The following is a 26,822-nucleotide window of genomic DNA, read 5'->3' as shown; positions in this document are numbered from 1 at the left end:
GGCAACGAGCGCCCGCCCCCGGCCGCGCCGCGCGCCCCCGCCCCGCCCCCGCCGGCGCCGATGGAACGCGGGTGTCAGGCCGGCCGCAGCGCGGGGCCGGCGGCGAGCGCCAGGGCGAGGCCGAGGCTCGGGCCCAGGCGCAGGCCGAGGCCGGCCGCGCGAGCGCTCGGCGGGGAGACGATCCAGGGAAGGCCGCGGGTCGCACTCTCCACTCAGCTCTATCGCCTGGACCTCTGCGATTACGGCCGGGCGCGCGCGGCGTGCGGGACTCCGGGTCTCCGACGCGCGCTCCCGCCGCCCCTCCCCCCTCGCCGCGTAACTTGCGGCCAAAGTTTCCCCCCGGGCTCGGGGGCGCCCGCGCGCGCTCGGATGGTGAGCCACTAAGTTGGCCTGGGCGGCGGGGCCGGGCCATGGCCCCCGCGACGCTACCGGGTCCCCAGGACTCCGGACCACGGGACCTGGGCGCCCCAGACTCGCGCCTCTAGCGCGCCCCCGTCGACCGCGGGCACGCGTGGGAAAGTTGGCCTGGAACCGGCCCGACCAGTTCCTGCCTGGCGCGCGGACCGGCCGCAGGAAGTTGCCGCAAAACTTTTTTCAGGGGGGTGTGCGACCGGAGCCCCCCGAGAGCGCGGGCTGCATGCGCCCGGGGTAGCCGGGTCCCTCTCGGGTCGCCAGGCGTGCCCAGAGGGGACGGACTCGTCCCGGGGCGTACCGGCCCCGCTGTCTCCGGGGCTATGGCCATGGTGACCGGTGGCTGGGGCGACCCCGGAGGCGACACGAACGGCGTGGACAAGGCTGGTGGGAGCTACCCACGCGCGACCGAGGACGATTCGGCGTCACCTCCCGGGGCGACCAGCGACGCGGAGCCGGGCGACGAGGAGCGTCCGGGGTTGCAGGTGGACTGCGTGGTGTGCGGGGACAAGTCCAGTGGAAAGCATTACGGCGTGTTCACCTGCGAGGGCTGCAAGAGTTTCTTCAAGCGCAGCATCCGCCGCAATCTCAGCTACACCTGCCGGTGAGCCCCACGCGCGGCCACCGAGCTGGCCCGGACCTGCTCGGTCACCTTGGGCCTGGCGCTGACCTTCCCCACACCCGCATTCCTGCCCCAGACCACGGGTTCGGCCCTAGTGGAGTTGGTGATACATGCGTGCAGGTGCTCCCCCTCTCCTCCCCCGCGCAGGTGGTCTTTGCTCTTGTCCTCCTGCTCTGGAGAGAGCTGGTTCTGCTAGACAGGGAGGGCTCGGGAGTGCTGTCAGGAGTGAGGACCCTCTTTCCAGCCCCCAGTGCCCCCTTTCTCGTGGGGGCCCGTCACGCGTGGTGCCTCGCGGGAATCAGAGGTGCAAGTCGCACCGCGGGGCTGGCGGCGTCCAGGGGCCATTGTCTGCGGCCGCGCGGATCGATCCGGCGCGCCCTTGGGTCAAATATCACTTCCAAAGTCGCCCTTGCATGGGTAGCTGGAGAGACTCCCGGGTGGGTGTCTCGGAATGGCTGCCTTCACGGGAATCGGGGGACTGCATGCACGAGGGTCTGTGCCTGTCCATCAGAGGGGTACCCCTTAGGTTCTGGGTCACCGGAAGCCGCCGCTGGAGGGCCAGCAAGGCCACCGGAATTGACCGCACCCCCACTCCCGGGTTGGTTCAGCTTTGGGGCTCCGGGATGAGACCTTAAACTTCGGGACGACTCTTAAGAGTGAAGTACCCGTGGGAGATGCCGTCTGGTGGGGACCCCTCTACAGGGCCATGCAGGGCGTGGTCTTGCTTACTGGCTGCCTTAGGGGACAGAAAGCCCCTCGAAAAAGAGGTTGGCTGTCCAGGCCAGGGGTTGTAGAGCACTTTCTATCCATGCATGCAGCAGACTTTGCATTCCCCAGGATCGTGCAGGGCCTCAGAACAGGGCAGGCAGCCCCGTTTCCCAGGTGCCTGGAGCCCCAGAGAAGTTGTAGAGTTATGGGAAGGGTCCTGGCCCAGTGGACTTAAGCAGGTAGAGCTGTGGGGGCTGGATGTGGAGATGAGTTCCTTCCCAGAGGCAGATGCTACTGACAGGTCAGGTGGGGGCCACCCCCATGTTAGAGTTTGGACTTGTTGGGGACCTGCCTTGCTCCCCTCCTCCACCTGTAACTGGGCCACCAGACTTTGGCCTCATTCTTGTGTCTGGAATGAGTTGCTGGGTCTGGCTGGGTCTTTGGGGAGAGTGAAGGGGACTGGGGCGGGCTCTCTAGGATCCTCAGGACCTATGGTGTGGGGCCTCGTGTGGTTGGTCTCCCTCTCTGAACCTAAGTGGACTAGCAGCTGTCTGGAGCTGGGAGGGCTTCAGGAAGTGGCCTCAAAGCCCTGGGGTAGGGCAGGCAGAGGAGGACCCTCCCCCCATGATGCTTAGTGGGCTGTGTTGTCAGGTGAGCCCATCCGGGCACAGCAGAGGCATGTGGGCATGAAGTGCTGGGTTGAGGGCAGCAGGGAGCCATGGACAGTGTGTGAGCATGGTATGGTCACATTGGATTGGGAAGCTGGTCACTGTTACAGCCCCAGCTACTCAGAACACAGCCTGGACAGCATAGCAAGGGGGCAGTGTCCACCCCATCCCCAAACAGAGATAGAGATAGCCATTGTGATGAGCATAGCACAACAGGCAAAGCATATATCACTTTAGGTGAGATAGCCAGAAGAACTTACAGGTTTATGGGTTTTAATCTGTCCCAACCACACAGTGGAGACGTCAAAGCCTTCCCTGAGCAGAGCCCACCCGCTTAGGGCCTGGCCAGTTCCGCCTGGCCGCCCTGATCCCCCATCACTGCTTGGCTGCTGGCTTTGTTCTGGCTTTGCCTGAGTTCTCTCTGTCCCAGCTGGGCCCCTTCCTGGGGGCCTCTAAAAGTCAATAGGGTCTGGGCTCTCCTAACTCTGCCCAGAGCACCCTGGCTGGGACAGGAGCTGTCCTGGAGCCCACAGAACCTCTCAGCTCAATGGCTGCTGCATGGGGCAGCAGCCAGAGGGTGATATAGGAACAGGCTGGGAGGAGAGGCCAGCGCCTAGAGCTTGATTTCTGCCTCTTATTTCTACTCCAGGTCTGGAGGCTTTTTGGTGCCCAAATTGGGTACTCCTCGTGGGCTGTCCACAGAAAGAGTCTTGGGCTTATGGAGACATGGGTATGGGGCTGGTGTTCTCAGAGGAGAAAAGTTCTGTTCGTTGCTTCTCACCATAGGCTGTGAGGTTGAGCCAGCGCAGTACTGTGACTCCATGCATAGCTGGTACTTGGCCTGGTGGTGACCAAGTAAGATGAACAGGATTCGGTTTCCATCCTTTGCGTTTCAAGTCTGTTCCATTGTGTCCTCTACCAGGAAATGCTTTTCCATCTGCCCCCTTGGGGAACTTCTGTGCATCCCATTCTGATCAGATTGCTCCTTCCAAGCTAGGGAACTGAGTCCTCACCATGTACTCTTGGGGCTCCCATCACAGGTCAGGGATCCCCCACTGGTATTTCCCAGGGGTTTGCAGGCACATCAGTGGGAACCCTGGCCTGTGTCTCCAGGTCCAACCGTGACTGTCAGATTGATCAGCACCACCGGAACCAGTGTCAGTACTGTCGGCTCAAGAAGTGCTTCCGGGTGGGCATGCGCAAGGAGGGTGAGTAGCCCTAGGGATGTGGCTGTAGCCAGGCCCTTGTTGGGGACCTGAGGGGAGGCAGCTAGGATACCAGATGCCTGGTAGTGGGGTGCAGCCACTCGGTTTTTTCCCCAGGCCCCGCCTGACCTCTGACCTCAAAGGGCAGCTCCTTGCCCTTTCTCCTTGATGACCTCTCCCGATCTCCCCTCCCCCCTTTCTGAACTGGGAGGATTATTTTTACTTTTAACATTTGTTTACGCTCTGTTCTGTATGTTTGCTGAAGGCAGGATCCAGCCAGTTTATAGCCAAAGGCTGCCAAGGGGAGACTCAGTTGCCTATCCCTGCCCATGAGACCTGGGGAGACAGACTGCACAGCTGGGCCTCAGATCCTTACAGTCAAGTGCAACCTGGAGGCAGCCACTCAGAGCCCTATGGATCGGGTGCCTGGGCTGCTCCAGAAGGGGGGGCTGCTTGAGTGCCCCAGTCCAGCCTGGGGTGTGGGTCAGCCTGGGGTATGGGCCAGCCTGGGAGGTACATCATGTAACAGGCTTCTGAGAACCTGACAGTCAGGCATAGTGGTGCATGCAGGCTTGTCATCCCAGCATCTATGAGGCTGAGGCAGGAGGGTTTCCAGTTTGAAGTCAGCTTGGGTTACATAGCAAAACCTGGTTAGAGAAAAACCACATGCACGTAGGCACATACAAAAAACCAAACAAGCACCAGCCTTATTTGATGACTCTTTGGTCCCTTTAAGTTTGAAGGTGACTCCTGCTCTGTCCTTGCCCAGACTGAATTTTTGTCTAAACTTGTCTGTCTGATGGAAAGTCCTGATAGGTCTCTAGGCAGAGCCTGTGATCGCTGGGACTCTTGCTTCTAGTGCCGTCCTGCCTCAGGGCCTTTGCATAGCCGTTCCTTCTTCCAGATGTAGCCTGGTACTTCCCTCACCTCCTTGATTGTTAGTTCCTCAGGGTGCCCTGCTTATTGAGTGTGCAGTCCATGCTGCTCTGAAACTGACACCATTCATGTGCCCATCTCCTGAGCCTGCTGCAAGGTCTGATACTCAGCAGGATTCAACAAATGGTTCTTGTCTGGAATTACCATCCACCCAGCCCTTCACACCTGACAGGCATATTGAAAGCAAAGTCACTTAGATCCTCAAGTAGCTTCGTGGTCATCTGCCTTTGACACAGGAAGAACCAGGCAGAGAGCACAGGGTGAGGAGTGTGCCGACCTGTGAATTCCAGCAGTCTAGACTGGGTGGAAGAAGAGAGGAGAGAGGGAAGGAGCAGGATTTGGAGGTGTGGAACATTCTGGGCACAGGCCCTGCAGTAGGACCAGGGCTGGATGAGGGAGCAATAGTGAGGGTTCCCATCCTGTCAGCAAAGGGAGGGTCTTGGGCCATTTGAAGCCCAGTCTGGCTCCAGCTGACAGGCGGTTCCCAGGTTCTCTATGTTTGGCCTGGGTGCCTCAGTGCGGTGTCCCTGCATCCCTGGCTCTCGCTCTTCCTGGGCTGACCTGGAGTTCACCCACCAGTGAGACAGGTGTCAGCTCATTAAAGCATGCTCATTAGACGCCTCCTGGCTCCCTGCCCAGGCTGCCTTCCCCATGCTAAAATGCCCTGGGGAGCCAGCCTGTGTTCTTGGTGCCTCAGTTTACTTTCACTCTGTTCCTGACTGAGGACTCAGATAAGCATTGGATTTTTTTTCCAGTTATTTTTTGAAACAGTTGTAGCCCATTCTGGCCTCAAACTTAGTTTGTGCTGAGGTTGGCCTTGAGCTTCTGACCTTCTTGCCTCCATGCTCCAGAGCTGGAATGGCAGGTATGTACCACCATAGGCAAAGCTAACAATGGCAGCCCCTGCTCTTGGGGACCACTACCGGTGCCATGCTGCATTAGCGATGTGGTCCCCCTGGGGAGAATTGCAAGTAGCGGGAGAGGCCAGAGACAGAAGCTGAGTTCTCAGTGATTGACAGATGTGGCCTCCACGTTGCAAGAGGAGGTGCAGCTGGTGGGGATGCTGGGGGTGGCCTCCGGACACTGCTAGTGCCCAGTGTGTGCCCGGTCCCCTGTGTGGCCTCACGGGGTGGGGGTGGTCTTCCCACGCTGCCACCTGACGTGCCCTGTTTCCCTCTGCAGCCGTGCAGCGAGGCCGCATCCCGCATGCGCTCCCCGGTCCAGCGGCCTGCAGTCCCCCGGGCGCGACGGGCGTCGAACCTTTCACGGGGCCGCCAGTGTCCGAGCTGATTGCGCAGCTGCTGCGTGCTGAGCCCTACCCCGCGGCCGGACGCTTTGGTGGCGGCGGCGCTGTACTGGGCATCGACAACGTGTGCGAGTTGGCGGCACGCCTGCTGTTCAGCACGGTCGAGTGGGCCCGCCACGCGCCCTTCTTCCCCGAGCTGCCGGCCGCCGACCAGGTGGCGCTGCTGCGGCTCAGCTGGAGTGAGCTCTTCGTGCTGAACGCGGCGCAGGCGGCGCTGCCGCTGCATACGGCACCGCTGCTGGCCGCCGCGGGGTTGCATGCCGCGCCCATGGCAGCCGAGCGGGCCGTGGCCTTCATGGACCAGGTGCGTGCCTTCCAGGAGCAGGTGGACAAGCTGGGCCGCCTGCAGGTGGATGCTGCGGAGTACGGCTGCCTCAAGGCCATCGCGCTCTTCACGCCTGGTGAGCCGCCCCGCCCCATCAGAGCCCCACCTAAACACAGGCCACGCCTCCAAGCAGACTTCACTGCCACACACCAGACTCCCAACTGGACCAAAGGCCACTCCCTCAGACTGACCACGCCCCCATTGTCATTGCCCCAACTCAGCCTCAGGCAACCAGGTCATCCCCTTCCCTCTCTAGCCAACCTGGGCCATTCTCCAGCCAGACTGAGAGGACACTGACTCAGGCCACACCTTTTTGACACAGGTGACTCCGCTGTTAGACCTGGCTTGCTGCTCTCTGGCCTAACACTACCCCCAGGCCCCTACTCAGACACTGCTCCAGGCCATGTACCAAGCTGCCTGAGACCATACTCTGCATCCTACGCCTGATGTCACTCCATCATGCCCTCAAACTAATCCAGACCTCTGAGCTCCTGCCTCTGTTCTGTTCTGTTCCATATTCCACAGGGCCATGCCGCTTGGGTGCAGGATACAGCTAATGACCCTAGGTTTTATCCCAGGCCACACCTCAGGGGCCATTCTCTCTGATGACATGCCTTTGCTGCGGTAGGGGAAGACAGTACAACATCTTAGAGACCCTGAGATGTGAGCTGAGGAGAGACCAGCGAAATCTAGGACTGTACTGATTACAAATCCAGACCTTGTCTAGTCCCCTCCTGAGAGAGCAAAAGGGGTATCTGGGCACTGCTTTGAAGAGAGGCCTTCCGGTGGGCGGGGCTGAGGGAGATCCTGGCCTGGAGGCTACTCCCACAAAGTGGTGCCGAGTAGCAATGCCCCTCCTATTGGGCAGGGCCTTCGTTTAGCCATGCATGGAGCAGCAGTTCTTGAGCCTGTCCCTGCAGTTGAATACGGCTAGTCTGGTGGACACAGACTTACATACGCTCTTACCTCTGTTCATGCTCGCCTCCGGTGGCATCCTTATCCTCTCCCCTGTAGGCCTCTTGCCCTGTTTCCCCAGCCGTGACTGCCCTTGTCATCCCTGCTTCCTGCAGATGCCTGTGGCCTTTCTGACCCAGCCCATGTGGAGAGCCTGCAGGAGAAGGCACAGGTGGCCCTCACCGAGTATGTGCGTGCCCAGTACCCATCGCAGCCCCAGCGCTTTGGGCGTCTGCTGCTGCGGCTGCCAGCCCTGCGTGCTGTGCCCGCATCCCTCATCTCCCAGCTCTTCTTCATGCGCCTGGTGGGCAAGACACCCATCGAGACCCTCATCCGGGACATGCTTCTGTCAGGGAGCACCTTTAACTGGCCCTATGGCTCGGGCTAGTGATAGTCACCTTCCAGGACATACATGGAAACTGGGGCCTTGTGGGGACCCTGGGGATCAGGGCCCCAGCTTCTCTTTTGAGACTGATTTCTTTTTTTAAAGACTGTGAAATGTTTGTTTTGTTTTATTTTTTAAATAATCATGAAACCAAAAAGATTTGGATCTCCCAGGCCTTGTCCTGGCAGACCTTCAACAGTCTGGAGCCAGCATGCTGATGCCTCTGGTGTCATGGGTATCTGGAAAGGCCACTGCAGCTAGGCAGGAGTACTATGGGCCAGGAGGATCCCCTGGATACATGGTCCACGGAGGGCACCATGGGATGATGAAAACCTGGCCAATAATAAAGGTATTCCCTTACTTGGTCAGCCTCTGCTTTCTTCTGCAGTATTGGGAAAGTAACCCCAGGGTCTAGTCTGTGCTCTGTAGGTCCCAGTAGGGTGGGAGACTCGCCTCACTACTGTGGAGGAATAAGAGGCCCTGGAAAAGGCTCTCTCAAAACAGCTTTGTGATTGCTGGATCAAGCCACACCTGAAAGCCTGGTGTTTATTCATGTTCATGAGACCAACTTACCTTTTTACATTGGGGTCAGTTTGAATTCAATTTCTTCCCCCAAGTAACATATTCCTGTTTCTAAAGTTACCATAAAGAAGGTGGGGACAGATTGAGATGTGAATTTAACTGTTGATGTGTGGTGATGAAGGGAGCTGGGGGAGTAGCCCAGCAGTGGTGGCACATGCCCTTGGTTCCAACTCATGGGAGGCAGAGGCAGACCAATCTCGGTTCAAGGCCAGCCTGGTCTATATAGTGAGTTTAAGGATAGTGCTAAACAGAGAAACCCAGCCTTGGAAAACAAAAAATACCAGGGAGTTAGGGGCCCAACTGTGGAGTGGGACTGAGTGAGATCCATGCCTATTGAGCCCGAGGCCTGCGTTCAAGCCCTAGCTGATCTACTTTTACTACAAACTCCACACATGTGGTCCTCTCTGTTGGAAGACATCTTCCTAGGAGACTCCTGGCCTGCAAGTGGCCTGGGACTTGTCATCCTCAGTGGCTCAGGTTAGTTTCATCTGAGGAGCTATGCAGAGTGGACAGGATCAAGGTGTCCTGGATTGCGCCCCTGCAGGCAGGCCCCAAGCATTGCCCAGCCCTTACCCCTAGTATGCCCCATCACAATACTTATGCCAGGCTGCCCCAACTCATGCCTTCTGACTATGCCCCCTGGAATCTACACAGCCATTGCCCCCATATGAGACCTCAGACAGGTCTATGAACCTCATTTCCCCTTCTGTAAAATGAAGGGATGCTTTTAGGTAGCTGCACACAGTAGGTGTCTAATCCATGTTTACTCCCTGGAAGAACTGGTGTGGTTTCCTATTGGAGGAGGAGCCCGCCACCATCTCCAGGACACTCAGAAGTACACAGAGTCTTCACTGTTGCTGTCCTGCTGGTCATCAAATTTGCGGATCTGGGCCTTGAGGTGCCTGAGTTTACCCTTCAGGTAGTTACAGCGAGCCTGCTTATCCAGGAAGCCAGGATCCTAGGGGGACAAGAGTTGAGGAAGTCCTCCTGGCACTGTAACCAGAGGCCCTCAAGCTGTTCAGCTTTGATTACATGGTCCCAGTCTCAAGACAGCACCACACACACACAGCCCAATCTGTGACCCCAGGAGTCTCCACTCACCCCTCGCTTCTTCTCAAACTCTCTCCTGACATGAGCTGCCATGCGAGCCTCCTTCTGAAAGGGCAAGGTGGGAAGGGGCTCAGAAGGGCCACCATGACCCTGACAGCATGCCACCCAGTAGAAGCTGCACAGCCGCAGGAAGCTGGGGCACAGGAGTTCCTGGGCTGACCTGGCTTCGTGGCGGGGGCAGCGACAGCAGCAGGGCCTCCAGTTGCTGGAGCTTAGCCTGTGTGGCCCCCACCTCCCGCTGGAGCTCCGAGAACTCGCCATACTGGTCCTGGAACACTGCGGCATAGCGGCTCCGGTCCCTTCTGTTGGTCACTGGTGGGTACTTACTACCAGGTTGGAAGGGGTCAGTCAGTGTATAAGTAGAGGGAAATCTGTCTTTCCACCCATCATGGCAATTGGCTTTTCTTCTTCTTTTCTTTTGGTTTTTTTGAGACAGGGTTTCTCTGTGTAGCCCTGGCTGTCCTGGAACTTACTCTATAGACTAGGCTGGCCTCGAACTCAGAAATCCGCCTGCCTCTGCCTCCCAAGTGCTGGGATTACAGGCGTGTGTCACCACTGCTAGGCCCGGCAATTGGCTTTCCTTTGCCAGTGCTGACCACCAAATCAAAATGCCTTCTACCACCAATTCCGTTTCCTAATTTCATAAACTCTTATTCGCCCATCAAAACCCCAGCCTCAATGCCCCTTTCTGTTTCCCAGGCATTAAGAAGCTCTGAGGGAACGTGGGTATGATGAATTCAGGAGACTAAGGTAGGGGCTATCTTGGACTAGACGACCAGACCTGGTCTTACAACGAGTGGGCACTCACAGCTCGTAGTCAGGTACTGGGTTGAGGCGGGGTCCCAGATCTCTGGGATGCTTCTCAGGGTGCAGTGGCTCCCGGGGGCGCAGCTCATCCGCAAACACGATCTTCCGGGGCCTCACGCAGAGCTCTCCCGGCCCGGGCTGGCTCTGCGGCCGTCTGGAGCGCGGACGCTCCGGGGCAGGCATGCGTGGGGCTGCAGCTCTCTGGCGCCCCCTGGCGGCAGGGCGCGAATTGCAAGTGGCTTCCGGGCCTGAGAGCCTGGCCAGAGGACCCCGCCGGCCGCGCCTGGAGGCGGGACCTGCATGTATTTGCATACGCGAGCGCGGTTGGCTGGCCGCGCAACCCAGAGTGCGGATCCCGGAAAGGGGCACTGACGAGGCGCCGCGACGTCACCGCGGCGTCATGCTCGAGAGTGGCTGGCGGTGCAGCGCGGGCCCCGCCCCATTCTTGAAACCGGAAGAGCGCAAAGCAGCGGAGGGCGACTGGGGTCCGAGTCGAGACGACCCCTTCGCCTCTTGCCTCGCGGGGTTACGGCCCACAAAGCTTCCAGCCCCCGCCCGCCTGTGGTTATCCGAGGATCCCACTCGGTGTCACCTGTCCCAGAGCCCCGTCTGGCCCTGCCGCCGGGAACGCAGCTGTGCAGGAACTGCGGGTGGAGCCGTTGGCACGGGCGCTCGGCCGCTAGGGCGGGGCTCTCAGGGTGGGCGGAGCCTGCGGCGCGTGTTCCTCTCTGGGTTGGAATCAGCCCTTCACTATGCTGTTTGGCCTATTCATTTACCCCAGTCTATTGGGAAAATAAGGTAGTTTTTTTTTTTTCTTTTCTTTCTGCTTTTTTTTTTTTGTTTACCAATTTATTTTTTTCTTTAGCAATTGTATTATTTTTGTGTGTGTGTGACCTTGTACATACTCAGAGACCAATACAGGTCGTTGAGTGTCGTACAGCCCTACTTTTTTTTTTTTGACAGTTTCTCCGAAACCTGATGGTCCCTGTTTAGGTATTCTGGCTGGCCAGCGGGCTCCAGGTAGATCTGCTTGTATCTCCCTCCTAGCACTGGGTTGATAGGTTCCTGCTCCCCACCTCTGCCATTTTACAAGAGTACTAGGGGTTGGAACCTAGATCTGCATACTTGAGTCACACTCTTACACTGAGTCATCTCCCTAGACCCTAAGAAGTGACGTTTATTATGCTAACTATGTGTGTGTGCATGTCAGACTCCCTGAAGTTACCATTACAGTTAATATATTTATTTTTAAAGATTTATTTCATGTATATGAGAATATTGTAGCTGTACAGATGGTTGTGAGCCATCATGTGGTTGCTGGGATTTAACTGATGACCTCCGGAAGAACAGTCGGTGCTCTTATCCACTGAGCCATCTTTCCAGCCTATCTATCTATATTTATATACACACACACACACATATATATGTATATATATTTTTTTTTGGTTTTTCGAGACAGGGTTTCTCTGTGTAGCCCTGGCTGTCCTCACTTTGTAGACCAGGCTGACCTTAAACTCAGAAATCTGCCTTCCTCTGCCTCTCAAGTGCTGGGATTAAAGGCATGCACCACTACTCCCGGCCCAAATATATTTATTAGTTTTTAATTTTGTTTTTGTTGTTGTTTTTTGTTTGTTTGTTTGAGACAGGGTTTCTCTGTATAGCCCTGGCTGTCCTGGAACTCACGCTGTAGACCAGGCTGGCCTTGAACTCAGAAATCTACCTGCCTCTGCCTCCCAAGTGCTGGGATTAAAGGCGTGCGCCACCAGTGCCTGGCTAAATATAGTTTTTGATTGGCTTTTTTGTCCCTAACTCTTACTGCTTATTTTGCTCATGCTCTGGGGTGGAACTCAGGCTGTCAGGCTTTGTGGCAAGTGTCTTTACCAACTGAGCCGCCTGACAAGCCTTTCTTGTGCTATTTTTGGAAGATGGAGTCAAGGTCCCACTATGTGGCCCTGTCTGGCCTATAATTTTCTGTGTATACCAGGCTGGCCCTAAACTCAGTCTGCCTCCCTAGGGAGGGGATCTGCGTGGCCACTGCTCTCCCAGGCAGGTTTTAACTTTTCTTCCTGTTTTTGAGACTTGGTTTTGTTGTGTATTGTAGGCTGCCCTACGCCTTTGGAGCAGAGTGGCCAGGTGAAGGGCTGTAGGCTGACTTCAGGATAGAGGTGTCCTGGCTGGCACCACCCTGCAGCCCAGGCACCCCCTGCAACACACACACACACACACACACACTGCTAGCACTGAAGACATGTGGGTTGGTGTGCAGGCTTTCTTGTTTTATTTCAGCCTGGGCATGATTCGGATAAACAGGATCATGCTGATGAACACGAAGCACACGACAATGAGCATGGCCCACAGCAGCCAGTTCACTGACTTCTGTGCATGCTGCTCCAATCTCTCCGACTCCAGCTTCAGCTTCTCCAGGTTCTGGTCTGCCATCTTGAGTGAATGTGACAGGGTCTGTGGGAGAAGAAGGGGCTGTGTCAACAAGACTGAGACCCAAGTATGACTTTTCCTGAGTAGCCTGTGCTTCTGGTGCATAGTGTGACCTCGGCCAAGCATGCTCAGCTACCCCCTCCCCCTGGGCTTTAACAAACTCTTGCTCAACCAGCAAAACACCAGTCACAATGCCCCTTTTTTGCAGAGCTTTCTGAGGCAGACAGAGGCAGCAGTGTTACCACACCTGATTGTCCTTCTTGATGACACTCTGGGCAGCCAGTGTGTTGGTCTTGAGGCTGCGGGCCAGGCCTAGCATCTCCTCAGCCAGCTTTTCCTGGAGGCCCTGGTGCCTCTGGAGGACGAGGTCTAGCTCGGATGCTGACTGCCTCTCATCTGCAGGTCTGGACCCCTTCGCACTGCTGACGCCACATTTGTAGGTCCCCAGTAGTGATAGGTAAAGACATCCATGTGGCCCTTTCCCAAGGATCCCAGGGCCCATGGCACCACCCTCAGTTCTACTGGGGACTCAGTTTCCCCTGCTCTTTTACATTCTGGGAACAGCAGCCCCAGAAAGGACTTCCAGCAGGCAGCTGGTCCTTATAGCAGCTCAGGGGCCCCAGCTTCAGCCGCTCATTTCCCTTCCCTGTCACGCTGTGGCTGAAATACTCACGCTCGTTTCCTCATGTCCACCTCACATTCTGGAAGCAAAAGAGGCCAAGAACAAAGAAGATAGCTTTCTTGTTTCCAAACTTCTGACCTTGATCAGCAAAATGCTGTTCTGCCTGTGAACTGCTTTTTGCCCACTCTCCCTGGTCCCAGATCCCTCTCAATGGCCTAGCACTGTGCTGGGAACCATCCTCTTTCTCAGCCTCCCCTCAGGCAAAGATGACCCTGGGACCTCTTCCTGGGCTGGGAAAAATCAAGGGGGATGGGCAGGCATGAGGGCTGTGGGGTGGCAGGAACAGTCATGCTCAGCATGTCTCACCTCCAGATGGTTCCTGTGGGGAGGAGAGAGGAATGAGGCCATGCTCTTTGATATCTTCCCTAAATCTCTCTCTGCTTTGGGCTGACTCATGTAAAGCTGTGGGGCCAACTCTGGGGTTTAACCAGATGTGGTCCATTCTTCTTTGTTTTGCTAATTTTTTTTAAGACAGAGTTTCTCTGTGTAGCCCTGATTACTGGACTTATTCTGTAGAGCAAGCAGGCTGGCTTTGAACTCACAAAGATCTGCCTGCCTCTGCCTCCTCAGTGCTGAGGTTTAAAGACGTGTACTACCACCACCCAGCCAAATTCCTCTTCTTGAGCACAGTGCCTTCCTGGGGAAGCCTTGCCTAAGGCCCACTAGAGTTTGTGGTATTATTCCAGTCTTTCCCCTCTGAAGACTACTCTTTTTGCTATCCAGAGGTTGGTCCCAAGTACAAGGGAGGGAATCGTACCATGCCCAACAGCTCACTCCGCATCTCACTGGTGTAACGTGCCCTAGACTGCAAATGTACAGTCTTGGTGGCAGGCACCCGCTCCTTGGCTGTGGTGGGCACGCGGCCAGGAGCCAGGAACTGGTTAGCTAGAGCTTTTTCAGAGGAGGAGGTCTGAGGAGACATAGGAAGGGGAAGACGAGTTACTGGGGGGCTGTGCCCTGGTCCTAGGGGCTGTGGGGAACTGAGTGAGGCCCGCCTGAGGGATGGGAGGGCAGGCTCACCAACTTCTCGGCCTGCAGCATGCCCTTCAGAAAGTCCACTTTGCGGGAGTACTCGCTGATCACTTCTGAGGCCGGTTTACTGAAAGGCAGCAGGAAAAAGTTAGTCTGCTGCTGTGCCGTCGTAGGAGGTGGTGACTCGGTGCCCCCACACTCACCTTGCTTGAACTTTCAGGGCCTGCAGCATGTCTTCCAGGGCACCCACATACTGGGAGGGAAGGTATGGTGTCAGCCAAGCCAGTGGCCCAAGGCAGGAGCAAACCAGGGAGAGGGGTGGGACCCGGAGAGGAGTCAGAGAGGGGAGGGGACATAAGCGAAGACCTAGAATTGAGAGGGCGTGGCCTGTGCGTGAAGCTGTAGGGAGAAAACTAGGACGTCAGGGGTTACGCACGAGGGGCGTGTCGCCGCGGACCAGAAGGAGCGGAGACAGTGGCCTGTGGAGTTGGTTCGCAGGCCTTTGCGGCGGCGTGGGAATCCCTCACCTTCTCCAGTCGCCACTCGTCCGGTTCTCGTTTTTCTGCCGCCATCGACTCACAGCGACAAAGCAGCCGTACCAGGTTCAACTCCAACCGCGACGTCGCCAGCGGGCGATGATAGGCTCCTTCCGCCTGCGCCATCTTAGAAAAGGGCGGAAGTGCCTGAGTGAGGTCCTTCCCCTCCGAGGTCCGCCCTGCTACGCTTGGGACGGAAGTAGAGTTTTATTTCAAGCCGCAGTTTATTCAAAGATAAATCGTTTTCGTCCCTGTCTCTTTTTAAAATGATGGTCTTGATACCTGGCCTTTTTCGTTTTTTGAAGCAGAGTCTCTGTAGTCCATGTAGGCCCTGAACAGCCGATTATGTCCGGCGAGAATTCGTTGAAAGGACTGGAAAAGCCATTCCTCATCTTCCCTCGCCGGTCATTGCATTCCGCTTGTTCACCTCGCCTCTGCGCGCGCAGTGCACGTGTTTTCTACCTCTGTAGCGGGAACCTTGACCTGGGGTCTCCCCCGACCCTGCTTGATGACGTGTCAGTTGGGCGTTTCCATCTGGCCGGACCTGCTAGTTTCCAGTCCTGGCTGCCAGCATCCTGAGCTTTAATAAATCATGGTCCATGGCCCCCCCTTCCCTAGCTACCAGCAACTCTCTTTCATTTTAGGTTACATGTAGTCGGCTACATGATCGAGGCCCCGAAGGATGGAGAATATTGTACCTCCCGAAGAACTTAGCCAATGAGAAATTCAGGGATCAGGGAATGAATGCCATGAGGATTATAAAACAAGCCAGGATGCCCTGGAGCTGGATTTACCGTGGTTGTGAACCAATATTAGGTTTACCTCTTTCACTCGCATGTAACTTATGAGCATTAGAAATGCTAGACAAGCCGTCTCAGTCCACGTTTTTAGAAAAGATGCCTGTGACTCCGGGGATCTGACACCTCTGATTTCTTCACGTTTCATATGCACACACCAACACACAATTAAACATAACATTTTAACCTGGGCAGGGTGGTGGTAGGGTTTTAATCCTAGCACTCAGGAGAAAGAGGCAGGTGGATCTTTGAGTTTGAGGCCAGCTTGGTCTACAGAGAGAGTTCCAAGACAGCCAGGGCTACACAGAGAAACCCTGTCTCTAAAAAACTATTTAAACCTTAAAAAACAAAAATGATACTGGATCCCCGAGCACTGGAGTTATGGTGACTGTGAGGGCCATGTGATGCTGGTAATTGAATACTGAGCCTTGTTGCTTGTGGTTTGAATCAAAATGAGCCCATAGTAAACCACAGGCAGTGGCCATATTGGAGGAAGTACACCATGGGGTGGGGTGTGCTTTGAGGTCTCAAAAACTAGGCCTACTGGAATACAGTCCTTTTCCTGCTGCCTGCTGATTCAGATATGGACTCCTCAGCTACCTCTGTCTGAGTGTCACCATACTTCCTGACATGACAATGATGGACTAAACTCCTGTGAACCAGCCCCCCCCGCCCCCCAATTTTTCCTTTATAAAAGTTGCCATGGTCATGGTGTCTCTTCCCAGCAATAGAAGCCCTATGTCCTCTGAAAGAACAGTAAGCACTGTTCGGAGCTAGCTCTCACTATACAGCCCTGACTGGCCTCTTTTGAGATTAAAGGCCTGTGCCACACTAGTACCTGCACGCCATCCTGACTACCACACCCACAGAATGTGTCTCCTTTCTAAAGAGGAAAGATGCTGTGTTGTATGTATGTACCATTTTTTTGCTCTTCTGCTCACCTGCTGCTACAACCTGCATTACTTTGGGATTGACCGAAATGGAGTGACATGGAATAAAGAAACAACAGTCACACATACCTAAGACCTGGCATTGGGTGGGATGTCTTACATTTTAAATTTGATTATTTGTGTGTGCATGTGCTCTTGTGTCATACATCACAGTGCACACCTGGGGATTAGAGGACAACTTGTGGAATGGGTTCTCTCCTATTGAGTGGTTGAGCCTATCTGCCACTGCTTGTGACTGGCCTTCATAAGGACCAGAGCATAGCAGGTTTCCTGGGGTCCCATTCACTTCAGAAAATGTGCTATGGAATACTGAGTTCAGGGTCCACAAAGGAGCACTTCTGTGGAGTGACTGATGTGTTTATAAAAAGATAAAGAGAGGAGATATGTTTTGGTGGATGTGTAGTTAGGTATGGAGGAAGGGGGTACCTCCATGGGCCCATGCTGAGGCATCCCTTCCCCCTGAGGGACCATCCACACGATGGTATAGAATAGTTTATTCAATGCATGGGGAGGGTAGTTGAGGCAGAGAAAGGCAGAGAGAGAAAGAGAAAGAGGGAAGGAGGGAGGGGGGAAGAGAGAAGAGAAATAGAGGCTGGCCATGAACATGTAGAGAGAGGGGAGGGGGAAGAGTACAGTGAAGGAGCAAGAAGGCAAGAACAAGAGAAGTGAAGGGGGGAAAGCAGCCCCTTTTATGGCGAGTCAGGCAGGTAACTGTGTGGCAGAGCTTAAGCAGACTCTAGGCTGCCCTGTGGAGGTTCTGTCCAGTTCAGGATAAGGATGACATCAAAAGGTGATTGATGGTGGCACTGGAGTGTTAATGTAACTTTTATTCACCTATGGAATTGTCTTGGAGGCTTATTGCCCATGTCTGCTAACCTAGGCCTAGCCTTGGAAGCTTCTAGCCTCTGTACAATCTAATCTAGGCCTGGAATGTTTTCAGCCTCTGAGACTTGCTGCAGAATATGCTCACCCTTTCTAGTTCTTTCTGACCTCTGACTGGCTGATTTATCTCACCTTTTCTGGCTCCAACTGATTCAAACTGGCCCGTTGTAGCCTCTCCTGAATTGCTCTGCTTTGCCTCAAACTCTAGCAATCTGTTCTAACTTTCTGGTTCCTTCTCATTCCCTGGTTTGTTCTGTCTTCACCTGTGTCTAGCTGTTCTCCGTTCAGTCTGTTCCAGTAAAGCTGCCTCCTCTCTACATTGCTTCCCTTTCCTCTTTTCTCGTGGCATATCCAATTCTGTCAAATCTTTCTCTGATTCATCACTTTGTCACTCTAAATTTTTTTTTAAAGATTTATTTATTTATTTATTATATGTAAGTACACTGTAGCTGTCTTCAGACACTCCAGAAGAGGGAGTCAGATCTCGTGATCGGATGGTTGTGAGCCACCATGTGGTTGCTGGGATTTGAACTCCTGACCTTCGGAAGAGCAGTCGGGTGCTCTTACCCACTGAGCCATCTCACCAGGCCCCTGTCACTCTAAATTAAACATTCAAACACATCCTTAAAAAATTTTTTTTGTCTTTTTTAAAAAAAGAGATTTATTTATTTATGTCTGTGAGTACACTGTAGCTGTCTTCAGACACACCAGAAGAGGGCATCAGATTCTGTTACAGATGGTTGTGAGCTACCATGTGATTGCTGGGAATTGAACTCAGGACCTCTGGAAGAGCAGCCTGTGCTCTTAACAGCTAAGCCACCTTTCCAGCCCAAACTAATTTTACCTTAATTGTTTGGGATTAAAGGCTTGTACTAAGGGGATATCTGCATTCAAGCCAGGGGGATTAAAGGTGTGTACTAAAGTACTACAACTAGAAACAGGTTTTTCCAGTAACCACCACAACCTCAGGGTTCTGGAGAAATGACTCAAAGGTTAAAGGCACTCACTGATCCCTCAGAGGGCCTAGGTTCAATTTTCAGCACCGCATGTCAGTTTGCAGCCATCCATAATCATAGCTGTAGGGCCAAAGCCCTTTTTTGTTCTGGTCCCCATCGCCAGGCACACACATGGTGCACAGACATTCAGTTAAAACACCCATTAACACAAAATGAAAATAAATCTCAAAAAAAAAAAAACAAATTTAAAAAGGCAACATCCTTCAGGAGGTCTGGAGAAGGGAGATCTCTGGGTGACACTTCCCTAGGAGTTTTCCTGTGGGTGGATCCCCAGAAGGAGGTAAGGCAACAGCTGCCAGAGGGGTTCTTTGGCTGGTGAGGCCAGGCAAGGCATGTCCTAAAGGGGCATAGTGGTGATCCTTCACCCCAGTTAGATCTCAGCGAGACCGATGAACAGGTCACAGGGTGCTGAGGAACTCACAGCCTAGCTACCCTGTCATATGGCTGGTCCCTCAGGGGGAAGGGATGCCTCAGCATGGGCCCACAGAGTTACCCCCTTCTCCAAAAACCATATACCACACCTTCACCAAACATATCTCTGGTCTCCTTTTTGGCTGAACTGGCTCCTAGAATTTGCTGTGTAGCCTCAAGTTAGGTTCCTCTGGTGGTTTGAATATACTTGGCCCAGGGAGTGGCACTACTTGGAGGTGTGGCCTTGTTGGAAGAAGGGTGTCACTGTGGGCAAAGGCCCTTGTCCAAGCTTCCTGGAAGCCAGTCTTCTCTTTGGATGAAGTAGAACTCTCAGCTCCTCCTGTACCATGCCTGCATGGATGCTGCCATGCTCTCACCTTGATGATAATGGACTGAACCTCTGAACCTGTAAGCCAGCCCCAATTAAATGTTGTCCTTATAAGACTTGCCTTGGTTATGGCATCTGTTCACAGCAGTAAAACCCCTTGGGGACTCTTATTTTAAGAGTCCCCAAGGCTGTCTCCCAATGGTAAGAAATTACCTTGCATCTCTCTTTTGGATCTGTACTCCTGAACCCAATACTGGCCTTTGCCACATCACATAGGCGTTCTTTCTGTTTGAGATTTAGGAAAACCATTGCCTCTAGAAATGGCTCATTCATTCACTTTTCTGGCACAAAGTACTGTGTTTCTTAGTTAACGCACTGAGCACTTTGAGACCTTTAGTGGCTTGGTCACAGTGTCTTTGCAATTTCCCACAATTGAAGTACCAGGCATTTTGATGTCAGAGACCTCTAGCTGTGGACTGACTTATAGCATTAGCATTATACACGCTAGAAGCAATATTGGTTGTGACTTTAATCCATCTGTCCATAGGCACTGCCCATGCCTTTAATGGTCTCATTTTTCTACATTTTGTATTTGCATTTTTTTTTTTTTTTAGGTTTTTTGAGACAGGGTTTCTCTGTGTAGCCCTGGCTGTCCTGGAACTCACTCTGTAGACCAGCCTGGCCTCAAACTCAGAAATCCGCCTGTCTCTGCCTCCCAAGTGCTAAGATTAAAGGCGTGCGCCACCACGCCTGGCCTGTATTTGCATTTTTAAATTCCAAAGTCTCTATCAACACCTGTCTTGCTTCAGGTCTGATAAAGCTTTGTTCACAGCTGAGATTAATCTTTGTTAAAAATCAGTAAAGGTTTCCTCCAGAGCCTTTGTATAATCTTTGTAAATAAGGTGAACCTTTTCTCAGGCTCAACTTTGTCCCAAGCTCTTAAAGCCACTAAGCAGCATTGTTCTATAGTAGCACCATCAAATTGACTCTGTTTTTGTATACCAGAGTACCACCCTTCACTCAGCAATTAGTCTTTTACTATATTGAGGTGGGGGAGGGGGTTGTTGAATAGAGGGATACCTACAGGGGTCACCTAAAACCATCAGAATAAGTTATTTACATTAAGATTCATTAAGAGTAGCAAATTACACTTATGAAGTAGCAATGACGTAATTGTACGGTATGAGAAGCTGTTATTAGAGGGTCACAGCATTGGGAAGGTTGAGAGCCAGTGCTCTAGGGCTAACAGCCTTCAAACCCAGAGCTGCAGGGCCCAGCTTTTGGAGACTGTGAGCTTTTGGTTGGGCAGTGCCTGTGCCTCGGGTACTCAGGACCCTTACAGAATACAAGTAACTTTTTGAAACATAGACCAGACTAGCTCTCAACTCCTAATCCTCCTGCCTCCACCTTTTGAGTGCTGGCGTTAGGTGTGCCATCAGGCCAAGCCTGAAGGGAAGTGTGTGGTATGTCTGTGCCCATGTGCACAGGCTGGAGGAAGGCGTCAGGTGCCCCACTCCACCACTCTGTCTCAGTCCCTTGAGACAGGGCCTCCCCACTGAGCTAGAGCCACACTAGCTTTTCCAGGGGTGCTGGGATTTGAGTTCAGGTTCTCCTACTCGTGTGGCAAATGTTCTGAGCCGTGTCCCCAGGCCCTAGTGGGAATTTCATACAGTATCTTTTTGGTACACATTTCTCTTTTCCAAGTTTTAAAAATATACATTCATGTGTACAGGTGCTTTCCCTGCATGTACATTTGTACACCACCTTCATGCCTGGTGCCTGTGGAGGCCAGAAGTGTTCAGTCCCCTGGAGCTGGAGTTACAGATGGTTGTGAGGCTCCATGTTGGGGCTGGAAACCAAACCCTCATCTGCAAGAGCTTTTAGTCGCCAAGCCATCCCTCTATTCTCTGGGTACTTGTTTTACCTGAGACTCATCTCTTGAGGAAAGGTCTGGGGCTCCTGGCTGCTCAGCAGTTGGTAGTTTCAAGATATGGATGACTAGCCTGGACAGCACTCTATAGGCACAGCTGCTGACACCCAGATGCCAGACTGAGGCCTCAATGGGCCCTTTTCTTTTTCTCTTCATGCAGAGCCTCACCAGAAACTTCTGCGTCAGCTCTCAGGTGCATCCTGGGCTAATGGCAACTCGTGCTCCATTCCCAACTCATGGGGACAACTCAGGCAGTGCTGGCTGGGGCCTCATGTGGGCCCTTCTTCAGACAGGACCCTCCACCCCAGTGCAGCCCAAGCAGCAAGACCACACTAACCCTTCTCAAGTACTTTTATTTCACACCTCCTGTGGGGCTTCCTTGTCTCCAGGACTGGGTAGAGCCTGAGAAGAGAGCCAGCCTCTAAAGAACCCAGGCTGTCACCGGATGCACTGATTGTTCCTAAAGGTTCCAAGTCCCTGGCTCCGTGCATTTCACAGGCACAGTGGGCAGAGCTGTAAGCTACATTCAGGCTTCCCTGGCACTCAGGGACTTCCCACTCCTGTCCTGCCTTCAGCTGTGGAAAGCTCCAGCAATCTCTGGAAGGTTCTCTGGGCAGATGACTACTGCTGGGAGGCATTCAAGATGGACAGACGTCCTGTGAGTTCACTCTCTACCACTATGCAGTGAGTGCAGCAGTCATCTGTAGCCCACATGTCCACTTTGCAGGCTTGCCCTGCCCATGTCCAGGTTACAAGGGTGCAGAGTTAATATAAAAGTTCAGACATACAAATACAAAAGTTTGGTCCTCCATTAAGGCTGTTATGAACTTAAAAGTTATGTAAACCACAAAAAGAGAAACAGTTACTGAAAGGACAAAGGAGCCACTGCTGTGCAGGTTGGGGCTCTGATGGCTCCTGGCCAGCAGCTCCCAGTCTCCACAACACACAGAGCTGGCCACTGCATCCCTTTGGGAGCTTTTCATTCTAGATCCTTCTCAGAAAGTGAAGGCCAGCTCCACAGCTGGGATGCCAGTTCGGGGATGTTAGGAGATGCAGACTGCCAGTCATGGTCCTCAGCCATTGGCCTGGCCGGAGCTGGGGGGCAGGCAGTAGGTAGGGGGGTCCGAATACCTGCGCTTGGTCCCAGGAAGTATGGTATCATGGTCCAGGGCTATCAGTGTACTCTGTGATGGCAGGTCAGCCCCAGGGGCGATGTATACGGAATGTACCTGGTCCTGTCTGCGGGCAGGTGGCTCTCGGCGCTTCACTGGAACAACAGCCTCCTGGAGAGCAGGTGCCCAGCTTGTCAGGTGCAAGGGCAGGCCCGGAGGGAGCTTGATATTGGCCATGGGCATGATGGGGGTCCTCCGAGGTGTCTTCACTCTGACCGTGACGAAGGATGTCGGCCTTCCTCGTGGAGGGGCGGCGGCCTCGGGGAGGGGACTCAGGGTGGGCGAAATGGGGCAGGGGAGAGCAGGTGCGGGGGGCCCTTGGAGAGACAGACTCGGGGTTACTGCAGCGGGGGTACTAGGTGGACTCCTGCCCTGGGCCTGCCACAGTGGGGAGGGCCGTTGGACGCCACCTTCACACTAACCTTCCACGGCCCCCCGCACGCCCCTCTCCTCCAGCAGGCTCTCAGTGCTGGCCGATGTCTCTGAGTCAAGGTTCTCCTCATCAGAACCCCGTGGGTCCAGCTCCGGCAGTCGATATGTGATGTCCTCCCTGAGGGTGGGGGCACCATATTTGAGGCTATTCCTCAGGAGCTGACCCCCAAAGGAAGTAGCCCTGCTCCTCTAGGCCCCTCCCTCACACCAAGCACAAGCATCTGGACCCCCCAACCCTGCAAGCAGCTTGGCTGCAGTGCTGTTCCAGGGCTGTTCCTGCCTAGAACACCCGCCTGGACGCCTGGATGGGGGTGGGAGGTGGGGGTGGGGTGGGGCGCATGACACTTGCTTCTCTTCCTTGATGGACTGGATCCTCTCCATGAGAATCTCCTTTTCTCGGTCCTCGTCGCCACCTGCAGCCTCCTCGGGGAGAGCCCCCAGCTCCAGGTCTTGGACCACTGGGGTCCTGGGGCTTTTGATCTGAAACACGAAAAAGGTAGGTCTGGTCCAGCACCGGAGGGGGGGAGCTCAGGATGTGGGCGGAGTCTAGCGCTTGGGTGAAGGGCGGAACCAGCAGCTCTAGGTTAGTTATGAAGTAGATCCCCCCTCCTCCAATACACACACATACAGTGCTCTTTGTCCAGAGGACCACAGGAATCTAGTGGGGACCAAGAACCAGCATGCACTTCCACATGTTAGGGCATGTTCTATGGTACGGCCAAATCTACCCAGTGTACAACCTGGGAACATGCAGCTCGGCCCATGCAATGTGTACGTACCCGGACCCCCTCATAGGGTGATGAAAACCCCAGTTTGAGAGGCCACGGCTGGGGAAGAGATAACAAGGGTGACCAGGTGTGCTAAGCCTGCCAAATAGGCACGAGCAGGACCAGACCAGGAGGCTGAAGACCCACTGGCTCCAATGGGAGCCCAGGACCTGCCCCTTCTGCAGCACCAGCATGGGCCCTTCTGTAATGGGAACTCCCTGTGCACTATGAAGGAAACCAGGCCAGGCTCATGTGCTGAACTGATTCACCTGGCCCTCAGAGGAGCAACCTGTGTCTGACTGGAAATAGCCCTTTGGTGATGGTAGGGCTCTGTCCTGCCTGTGCCACAAGGCCCCTGACCACACTGCACACTTCCTAGTTTCTGGTGGGAGTACCATAACCCAGCCGCAGGAGGCCCAGCCCCAAGGCCAGCACTCACAGCATTCTGCCTCAACAGGGAGAGCCTGCGGAATGCAATGCTCTCAGCAGCCTCCAGGTGGTTGATTTCCTCCATCTTCATCTTGTACTTCCTCATCTGTTCTTTGATGAGCATCTCCACACACCTGTGCACAGATGTGGCCAGTTTACGTCCAGTGGCTAGGAAGGCAGTCCCAGAGAGCCAGTAGGACCTGGGCCAGCACTGCTACCCTGGGACGGGACACCATGTGACCCCAGGAGGCTCACTTTGCTTTCTGAACCCAAGAATCCTGTCGCTTGTCTTTGACAGCACTGAGATAGGAGGTAAAAGGATGGTGCAGGTTGGAGAACAGAACCCTAGTCACCAGCCGAGTGGGACTACTTTAACTCCTAGAAAGGACAAGGTATGGAAAGGCTGGGCGGCCTGTCCTAGTCAGTGCCCTACCTAACAGCTCTACAATACAAGCTTTGACTCCCACAGAGCCTACTCAACAGTCAGGACCAGAGGGACTTAGCTCAAATTCAGTCCCAGTGAGGCGAAAGGCTGTGAGATCACAAGTTGATCAGAGTGCTGAGGACAGCGGAAGTAAGTGTGTCCTGCCCCACCTCCCGGGGTTTTGGGCTCCTTCCTCACCCTCCTTTAGGGACCACAGCAAGCTTCCCAGCCTTAAGCTAGGAAAGCTGCCGAGGGTCTTCTCCTTGCAATCTTATTTTTCCATGGGTGCAGGGGTGGTGTGGGACCTGAGTTCTCATACATGCCAAGCTAAAGTTCAACCAGAGAGCTACACCCCAGCCCTTCAGCATTCTGAGGAGCACTCATGCAGAGTTGGAAAGACAATGATGGAAAACTGGCAGAAACACTTGGCTTCATGGCTACCTCCCTCCATCTTGGCCTTAGAAGGTCTCTCTTCAATGCTTCTTCTCAGGTGACTCAGAATAAGGTCTTCCCTGAACAGGGGACATGAGGCTGTGCTTCCTCCATGCGGAACACTGCCTGCATTGTGGTGACTTCTGGAACCACAATTCCACTCACCTCAGATCCACCTTTTGTTAAGTACTAGGCTTTACTTAAAATGGTGTTTATTATAGCACCTGCTGAGTAGGCCCTGGTAGCCATAAGCATGCCTGCTGGGGAACCCTGCTTCCAGGCCTAGAAAAGGTGTGTGTGTTGGGGAGGTGAGGGAAGGCTGCTGAAGAAACCTAAGAAGGGTCCACCAAAAAGATGGCTCAGAGGATAAGGGTGCCAAGCCCGATGACCTGATTTAATCCCTCATACCTACATGGAAGAAAAGTTGTCCTATGACCCCCACAGATGGCATATGTGCCTTCGCCCATAAAATAATCAAAAAAGAAACTTAGTAATGCTGAACCTCTATGGGTCTGACAATTTCCAAGTCAACCATGGTCACCAGGAATTTCATCTGGGCTTTCTCTCTAAACAGACAGGGAGGTCATGTGGGTTTTTGAGTGAACTCTCTTGTTTGATTTTGTCTTAATGCTGTAGCTGGCCTGGAAGTTCAGATTCTCCTGCCTAGCCTCCACACTGTGAGGATGATGGACATTTCAGACAGCTGGGTGCTTATGGGTCTGGGGCTAGGTGACTCACGTGGTGATCTTCAGTACATCCTTCATGCTGGTCAGGGGGTCGGAGTTGTCAGGGCAGCGAAGCAGGCAGGGTGCAAAGATGATAGCTAGAGCTCCCGGAGACATGCGGTTCACATCTTCAAGCAGGGCCACTCTGCAGAGTCAACAGTTAGGTGGCACCCCTCTGACCCCAATGCCAGGTTCATGTCTTGGTACTAGTGGCCAGGACATGCAGCCAGGTCATGGGGCACAGCCCTCTCAGCTCCTGGGGGAGGGGTACTTGCTTGACAAGGTGGAAGATGAGTCGCTCCAGGGAGGTGTGGTTGGCTTCTGGCAGGTGGTCCAGGACTGCATAGATGGCAGACAGCTGCTCCTGCTTCTCTGGAAGCTCTGGGGAAGCCAGAGTTATCAGTCCTGGGTGGCACTAGCCATGCCCACTCCTTCTTCCCTAAGCATTTGAGGTGCATAGAAGCCCTCCATGTGGGGTCTAGGTACAGATGGGAAACAAACCCAGCCCAAACTGCAGGCCCCAGCTGGAACAGGACATGCTCCAGCCCCCACCGCTTCCTTCATGGCTCACCAACAGCCCTGAGGAAATCTCCATACTGGGCAAAAGTCATGAGTGGCTCAGGCAGCTCACGAAGCCATTGCTTCAGGACCCCGGTGATAGCGTGGATAGGGAAGTCTTCCAGCTTAACTGCAGCAGGGTCTGTGGGGCAGGGACATGTGAGTAGTGTATGCATACTGACCAGTGGGGCTTCGCTAGGCATCTGCTCCCAGTGCCCACCTGTCTGCAGTGCCTGGCGTAATTCCCGTGTCCGGTTGGCAGCTCCTGACTTGCGGTAAAGGCCCTCAGTGTACAGGCCATGCATCTCTACGTGTTCCAGAAGCTTCTCCAGCACAATGGGCACGGAGGCCTTGTCACTGGTCAGGCTGTCTACACACACACCGAAGTGGCCTGGTTCGGCACCCAGCTCACTCTACAGTGTGGGATGGGTGGAGAGTCAGGCCTGGGTGCCACTTCTGCAGTGTCCTCCATCTGTCCCTGCCTACTCTGTCCTTGAAGGGATGCTTGGGAGAGAGCAACTTGCTCCATGAAGCACCCATAGGCTGGATGTCCTTTCCTGGGGAGATGGTCCTCTGTATTCTAATTCAGGAACCCTAACACCTTCATGGACAGTTGAGAGCCTCCCTCTGCCAGGCCCAGGACTCTTCAGCAGGGGTTAGGAGCCTGGCTGGGAGCCTCAATACTAGGAATGGACATGTGTCCCGCAGTGGAACTAGAGGACACAGCCCTTCCTGCCACTTTCTGGGGAGTCTAGGCTCTAGTGTTCTAGAATGCTCCAGGGTTAGGTATGCTCACCTTCCTCCTTCCAGTGTAGGAGCAATAGCTCTGAATCTTGTGCACGCATTTCTTGTGGCAGGTCATCTTGCACACTAAAGAGTCAAGAGTGGTCACAGACGTGCATGCAGAGGACCCCAGGTTCCTGG

At 54.2% G+C, this 26,822-nt stretch overlaps 4 protein-coding genes across 44 annotated transcripts in view; 1 reads left to right on the top strand and 3 right to left on the bottom strand.

Annotated features, from left to right (window-relative positions):
* The first annotated feature begins 38 nt into the window (after positions 1-38).
* Positions 39-7,888, top strand: Nr2f6 (nuclear receptor subfamily 2, group F, member 6). 4 transcript variants are annotated; one of them, XM_006509553.3, is made up of 5 exons: positions 39-1,015; positions 3,523-3,617; positions 5,733-6,257; positions 6,438-6,503; positions 7,252-7,888. In XM_006509553.3, the coding sequence occupies exons 1-4, from the start codon at positions 735-737 to the stop codon at positions 6,476-6,478; spliced, it is 942 nt and encodes a 313-aa protein (XP_006509616.1). In that variant the 5' UTR covers positions 39-734; the 3' UTR covers positions 6,479-6,503; positions 7,252-7,888. The 4 variants fall into 4 exon arrangements, with proteins under 4 accessions (XP_006509616.1, NP_034280.2, XP_011240566.1 ...); NM_010150.2 differs by lacking the exon at positions 6,438-6,503 and having other exon boundaries at positions 54-1,015; positions 7,252-7,887; XM_011242264.2 differs by lacking the exons at positions 39-1,015; positions 6,438-6,503 and adding an exon at positions 1,173-1,525.
* A 428-nt stretch (positions 7,889-8,316) lies between these two features.
* Ocel1 (occludin/ELL domain containing 1) lies at positions 8,317-10,708 on the bottom strand. 3 transcript variants are annotated; one of them, NM_029865.2, is made up of 4 exons: positions 10,021-10,708; positions 9,373-9,538; positions 9,204-9,257; positions 8,317-9,060 (listed from the first exon to the last, which is right to left on the bottom strand). In NM_029865.2, exons 1-4 carry the CDS (start codon positions 10,329-10,331, stop codon positions 8,932-8,934), a joined length of 660 nt encoding a protein of 219 aa, NP_084141.2. In that variant the 5' UTR covers positions 10,332-10,708; the 3' UTR covers positions 8,317-8,931. The 3 variants fall into 3 exon arrangements, 2 of the variants coding, with proteins under 2 accessions (NP_084141.2, NP_001280729.1); NR_122030.1 differs by lacking the exon at positions 9,373-9,538 and having other exon boundaries at positions 9,994-10,708; NM_001293800.1 differs by lacking the exon at positions 9,373-9,538.
* Positions 10,709-12,273: 1,565 nt separating this feature from the next.
* On the bottom strand, positions 12,274-15,158 carry Use1 (unconventional SNARE in the ER 1 homolog (S. cerevisiae)). 3 transcript variants are annotated; one of them, NM_001145780.1, is made up of 9 exons: positions 14,928-15,158; positions 14,637-14,771; positions 14,313-14,362; positions 14,158-14,236; positions 13,895-14,047; positions 13,444-13,456; positions 13,129-13,156; positions 12,703-12,874; positions 12,274-12,479 (listed from the first exon to the last, which is right to left on the bottom strand). In NM_001145780.1, the coding sequence occupies exons 1-9, from the start codon at positions 14,967-14,969 to the stop codon at positions 12,297-12,299; spliced, it is 855 nt and encodes a 284-aa protein (NP_001139252.1). In that variant the 5' UTR covers positions 14,970-15,158; the 3' UTR covers positions 12,274-12,296. The 3 variants fall into 3 exon arrangements, with proteins under 3 accessions (NP_001139252.1, NP_080193.1, XP_006509789.1); XM_006509726.1 differs by having other exon boundaries at positions 12,275-12,479; positions 12,703-12,877; positions 14,928-15,153; NM_025917.4 differs by lacking the exon at positions 14,928-15,158 and having other exon boundaries at positions 14,637-14,789.
* Positions 15,159-21,292: 6,134 nt separating this feature from the next.
* Myo9b (myosin IXb) overlaps positions 21,293-26,822 on the bottom strand; it is an 88,138-nt gene continuing 82,608 nt past the window's right edge. For 18 of the 34 annotated variants that reach the window (XM_006509566.2, XM_006509567.2, XM_006509569.2 and 15 more), the window contains 10 exons: positions 26,695-26,768; positions 26,119-26,311; positions 25,912-26,040; positions 25,616-25,721; positions 25,354-25,485; positions 23,770-23,893; positions 23,343-23,390; positions 22,913-23,043; positions 22,554-22,681; positions 21,293-22,448 (listed from right to left, as the gene is read on the bottom strand). In XM_006509566.2, coding sequence (XP_006509629.1) covers positions 22,033-22,448; positions 22,554-22,681; positions 22,913-23,043; positions 23,343-23,390; positions 23,770-23,893; positions 25,354-25,485; positions 25,616-25,721; positions 25,912-26,040; positions 26,119-26,311; positions 26,695-26,768 — 1,481 coding nt within the window. In that variant the 3' untranslated portion in view covers positions 21,293-22,032. 34 annotated transcript variants of the gene reach the window in all.

Source organism: Mus musculus, chromosome 8 (genome assembly GCF_000001635.26).
Source record: "Mus musculus strain C57BL/6J chromosome 8, GRCm38.p6 C57BL/6J".
Taxonomy (NCBI): domain Eukaryota; kingdom Metazoa; phylum Chordata; class Mammalia; order Rodentia; family Muridae; genus Mus; species Mus musculus.
This window is presented reverse-complemented; position numbering and strand designations above follow the sequence as displayed.

What these genes read in the sequence shown, in the direction of transcription:
- Nr2f6 (NM_010150.2), top strand. Translation starts at nt 735, where the DNA reads ATGGCCATGGTGACCGGTGGCTGGGGCGACCCCGGAGGCGACACGAAC. An exon ending in AATCTCAGCTACACCTGCCG is followed by an intron (nt 1,016 to 3,522) that starts GTGAGCCCCACG and finishes CTGTGTCTCCAG; the next exon opens with GTCCAACCGTGACTGTCAGA. An exon ending in GGTGGGCATGCGCAAGGAGG is followed by an intron (nt 3,618 to 5,732) that starts GTGAGTAGCCCT and finishes TTCCCTCTGCAG; the next exon opens with CCGTGCAGCGAGGCCGCATC.
- Ocel1 (NM_029865.2), bottom strand. Translation starts at nt 10,331, where the DNA reads ATGCAAATACATGCAGGTCCCGCCTCCAGGCGCGGCCGGCGGGGTCCT. An exon ending in CCAGTACCTGACTACGAGCT is followed by an intron (nt 9,539 to 10,020) that starts GTGAGTGCCCAC and finishes CCAACCTGGTAG; the next exon opens with TAAGTACCCACCAGTGACCA. An exon ending in TGCCCCCGCCACGAAGCCAG is followed by an intron (nt 9,258 to 9,372) that starts GTCAGCCCAGGA and finishes TTGCCCTTTCAG; the next exon opens with AAGGAGGCTCGCATGGCAGC.
- Use1 (XM_006509726.1), bottom strand. Translation starts at nt 14,969, where the DNA reads ATGGACTACAGAGACTCTGCTTCAAAAAACGAAAAAGGCCAG. An exon ending in CAAAAAACGAAAAAGGCCAG is followed by an intron (nt 14,772 to 14,927) that starts GTATCAAGACCA and finishes CCCTTTTCTAAG; the next exon opens with ATGGCGCAGGCGGAAGGAGC. An exon ending in TGCTGCAGGCCGAGAAGTTG is followed by an intron (nt 14,048 to 14,157) that starts GTGAGCCTGCCC and finishes ATGTCTCCTCAG; the next exon opens with ACCTCCTCCTCTGAAAAAGC.